The sequence below is a fragment of the Moschus berezovskii genome, chromosome 20 (genome assembly GCF_049115385.1).
Source record: "Moschus berezovskii isolate FMDL1 chromosome 20, NW_MosBer_1.0, whole genome shotgun sequence".
In the NCBI taxonomy this organism is placed as follows: Eukaryota; Metazoa; Chordata; class Mammalia; order Artiodactyla; family Moschidae; genus Moschus; species Moschus berezovskii.
Window position 1 is genome coordinate 53,419,961 of NC_142479.1, and position 1,644 is coordinate 53,421,604.

Genomic DNA, 1,644 nt, shown 5'->3' on the forward strand with positions numbered 1-1,644 from the left:
AGTAGGAGGACATTTATTTAGGTTCATGGAAATAACAAGACATAAGAAAATCACCAAAAAATCTTCACTGGATTTCCATGTCAGAGAGATAAATTCAGTGGAGTCACAACTGATTTAGACAAGTTCCTTAAGCATGAAAAATAGATGTGTTGAAGAAAAAGGGAGGAGTGTTGGGAGAATATAATTTCCTGGGAGATTTTGAGTGATTAGATTTAGAAGTGGGGGAGTTTGGAGAGAAGTTAGAACGTGGGCTCAGTATGCCTGGTGTTTGCTTATGAATTCAAGAGACCAGTTCTCTTGAACCCTCCACATTTTAAAAAGAAGCTCTCCAACTGTGGGGAGGGAGGAAATGAGGAAGCAGTATGTTCAAAGCAGAGATTCAGCAGCAAGAGGAGGGACAGCACACGGGGCGGGGGCAGGTGGAGATGACACAGGTAGGGCGATAGCAAGTTCTGTGGCAGGAGACCCGGCCACACACTGGGCGCAGGCAGCAGCTCGGGCGGCAGCAGCTGGAGCCACAGCAAGAGGGGCGGCAGCAGCTGGAGATGCGGGGGCAGGTGGGCTGGCAGCACACAGACTGGCAGCACCGGGGCCGGCAGCAGCTGGAGATGCAGCAGGTAGGCCTGCAGCAGCTGGAACCACAGCTGGACCCACAGCAGGAGGGGCGGCAGCAGCTAGAGATGCAGCAGGTGGGGCGAGGGCAGGTGGGCTGGCAGCACACAGGCTGGCAGCACTGGGGCCTGCAGCAGCTGGAGATGCAGCAGGTAGGCCTGCAGCAGCTGGAACCACAGCTGGACCCACAGCAGGAGGGGCGGCAGCAGCTAGAGATGCAGCAGGTTGGGCGAGGGCAGGTGGGCTGGCAGCAGACGGGGCGGCAGCAGCTGGACACACCACAGCTGGGGCGGCAGCAGGTGGTTCTGCAGCAGGTGGTCTGGCAGCAGCTGGGCTGACAGCAGGTCTCCTGGCAGAGACTTCGGCCATAGCTCTGGTCAGAGCAGATGGAGCCACAACAGGAGCTAACCATGGTGTTAGAGGGTGGAGGTTCTGTTGTTAATAGGAGAGTGAGGTTCTTGAGTCTGATCTCTGCTTGCCATCTGTTACTTTTATACCCTACTGAGGACTACTTTGAGCATGTGCAGGATTATTGTTGTTGTTGTTTTTAATCTCAATAGAACATCAGTTCATTTTAGCAAATTATATAATTGTGTTTATCTGGTAAATTTTCCTATATTTAGAAATGGCACATTTCCTTTTCCTCTTGTATTCTGAGCTATCTAATTTGGTTAAAGCCAAGTGAATCAGCACACATATTTCTTCCCTTATCTGATGTATCCTTCAAGTAGACTCATTATAAGACATCGTTTTGCTGGATTTCACAAATTTTTGTTTATGTATTTAACTCCAGGATAATATGTTGAGACTGGATTTTATGGGGACTAAATCTCTGAAGAGCAATCATATGAAATGCTGGTAGGAAAATAAAATTAAAGACCCATCTTAAATTAGGAGAGAGAACCACTCATGTACAAGGAAGAATACTCTGATTCCTTTGGACTACTGGATGTTCATTAAGGTATAAAAGATCCCAAAGGAAGTGCCCATTTTCTTTGTTGTGCTGTGTGTGTGCTAAGTCTCTTCAGTCAT

General features: G+C 48.6%; 1 protein-coding gene across 4 annotated transcripts; it reads right to left on the reverse strand.

The window, feature by feature from the left end:
* Positions 1 to 379: 379 nt before the first annotated feature.
* LOC129538438 (uncharacterized) lies at positions 380 to 1,057 on the reverse strand. Of its 4 annotated transcripts, none has more exons than XM_088828515.1 (2): positions 651 to 1,057; positions 380 to 539 (listed from the first exon to the last, which is right to left on the reverse strand). In XM_088828515.1, the coding sequence occupies exons 1-2, from the start codon at positions 1,022 to 1,024 to the stop codon at positions 380 to 382; spliced, it is 534 nt and encodes a 177-aa protein (XP_088684641.1). In that variant the 5' UTR covers positions 1,025 to 1,057. The 4 variants fall into 4 exon arrangements, with proteins under 4 accessions (XP_088684641.1, XP_088684640.1, XP_088684639.1 ...); XM_088828514.1 differs by having other exon boundaries at positions 380 to 770; positions 888 to 1,024; XM_088828513.1 differs by having other exon boundaries at positions 380 to 791; positions 888 to 1,024.
* Positions 1,058 to 1,644: the final 587 nt, after the last annotated feature.